The sequence below is a fragment of the Gastrolobium bilobum genome, unplaced genomic scaffold (genome assembly GCF_033153095.1).
Source record: "Gastrolobium bilobum isolate Gb01-03AN ecotype WA unplaced genomic scaffold, APGP_CSIRO_Gbil_v1 utg14059, whole genome shotgun sequence".
NCBI lineage: Eukaryota > Viridiplantae > Streptophyta > Magnoliopsida > Fabales > Fabaceae > Gastrolobium > Gastrolobium bilobum.
Genome location: NW_026897249.1, coordinates 264,223 through 266,545, shown reverse-complemented (window position 1 = coordinate 266,545; position 2,323 = coordinate 264,223). Strand labels below are relative to the sequence as shown.

Sequence of the window (2,323 nt, the reverse complement as noted above, 5' to 3'; positions counted from 1 at the left end):
TGCTCAGGACATCACAATCTTCGTCCTTAACTTGCCACCTTTGTTTAGGGGACCCCCTTTGACATTTATACAATGTCAATGAAAGTGTATATCAAAATCCTCGAATCCACGCACGACAGCCTCCAACCCCAAGAAAACTCCACTCTCACTGTCCCCCTTTCTCTCTCTTGTTTTATTTTCATCAGAATTTGTCAATTTGTTAGTATAAATTATTATTTACCCAACTCAGTAAGTGCTCCACCATCCCCTCTTGCTTCCTTACCTCTCTCTCTATCTCTTTCTCTCTTTCACCCAAAAAGTCAGCGCCATCCTTTGTGTCTATTTTCTCCCTCTGATCTGAAACTTTGTTCTCTACCCAGTTGCTTCATTTGGGAAAAAAAAGACTTTGATTTTTATTTTTATTTTTTTTGTCAAATTTCTAACCATACCCTGAAGTTTGTACCTCCTGCGGATATTCTCTCTCTCGTGCATGGCTGAGGAGGACTGGGATCTCTTCGCCATCGTGCGAAGCTGCCAATCAGCAACCACAGAAAATCCACCTACGGCTACCACCACCTCTTCCTTTGCCACTTCTAGTACTGTCAAGGACGAACATGACGCATTTTCTTTTCCCAACATGGTGCAACAACCTGTAACCAATGAGTTCCAAGAACTAAACCAATTGCTCACACCCTTTAATACCACTACCACAAGTGGTCATGGTATCAATCCCAATTCGCATGATTTTGCACCATGCATTACACAACAAGAAACGATCCAAGCAGCCCACCATCCTCCTCTGCATTTTATGCCAGAACCCTCCACTTCTAGTTTCAACAGATTCCACGACCAACAACAAGTACTTCAGAAACAAGAAAATTTAGTACCCGAAACCAGTTCTGCTATAGCTTTACCAAACACGCAATCTCAAACACCCAGATCAAGAAGAAGGTATATATGAACTTAATTTTTCCATTCATAATTGGATTTCATTTAATTAAAACTCAAAGAATTGAACTTTTACATACATAAAACTGCTATGATCAGTTGCGATTCCTTTTTCTTTTTTTTCCTGTTCTGCAGAAAAAGCCAACACAAGAAAATGGTGTGCCAAGTAACAGCAGATAACCTTTCAGCTGATTTGTGGGCATGGCGTAAATATGGACAAAAACCCATTAAGGGTTCTCCATATCCAAGGTATACCTATAATTATCTCCCACTTTCTCATCCATTTTCCGTTTGTTTCTTGGAAAAATAATAACACTTATAAGTACACATACATACATATATGTTTTCCCAGGAACTATTACAAGTGCAGCAGCTCCAAAGGTTGTGCAGCACGAAAGCAAGTTGAACGAAGCAACACTGAAGCCAACATGTTCATCGTCACCTACACCGGAGACCACACGCATCCCATACCCACCCACCGGAACTCGCTCGCTGGAAGTACCCGGAGCAAGTCTCCCACGATGCATCCACCGCCAACGCCACCAGAACAAGGATCATCCAATTCAATCTCCTTCCAGGCCAACACTACAGCTTCGTCTTCCTCATCAGCACACTCTCCGGCGACGCCATCGGTAGACCCGCAGGGAAACGACCCGACTGGAGAGGAAGTAGAACCGGACCCGGAAATGGAAACTGATGACGAGGACGTCGAAGATAAAGTTTACATTTGGTAACCCTTCCCGGAAGCCTAGTACAGTAACATCTTGCTGGGCTTGGGTCATTTTGACGACGGCGACGGCGGTTTAGCTGGTGCGTCGTCATCGGAGAACTGACCCGATTGAATACTGGTTCGTTTGACCCGTATGCAAAACATATGCAGTTAAATTCCGGTTTAGCTCGCCCGGACCGGTCCCCAATTGACATCCAATCATATCGCCGGAAAACCCCTCTGGCGTTTTAACCTTCTTAATTTTTTTTGTTTTTTTCCTTAAATTGTTTTTTTATATTTTATTTTGTAAAAAATATAAATATATAAGTGGGTTGTTGAGTTTTGTTGTTGCAGATTTGAGATTCGATTCGCTGCGCTTCGTCGAGGTCACGTCGCCCTGTGATGACAGCCGTCAGATTATGATTGCGCGTAGATCATTAAACGCTTATTTGATTCTGATTCTCCAAATCGAAGTGGTGTTGTTAAACGTTCCACGTAGAACATTTCCTTAAGAATATGCCACGTGTGAAAATGATATAATGTTTCTTTTTCTAATAAAAGCCAAAAAACGGATTAATTATTTAATAAGATTGATAACTGAGTCAAACTTTGAAATTTCTACGCATTGTCAACAATTCGACATGGCAGGTATAACGCCAAACCACGTCTAATCTAAAATGGATGCAA

The 2,323-nt window shown here is 41.9% G+C and overlaps 1 protein-coding gene across 1 annotated transcript; it reads left to right on the top strand.

The window, feature by feature from the left end:
* The first annotated feature begins 276 nt into the window (after positions 1–276).
* LOC133305215 (probable WRKY transcription factor 27) lies at positions 277–1,890 on the top strand. Its single transcript, XM_061505358.1, has 3 exons — positions 277–930; positions 1,063–1,176; positions 1,280–1,890. Exons 1-3 carry the CDS (start codon positions 470–472, stop codon positions 1,659–1,661), a joined length of 957 nt encoding a protein of 318 aa, XP_061361342.1. The 5' UTR covers positions 277–469; the 3' UTR covers positions 1,662–1,890.
* The last annotated feature ends 433 nt before the right edge of the window (positions 1,891–2,323 follow it).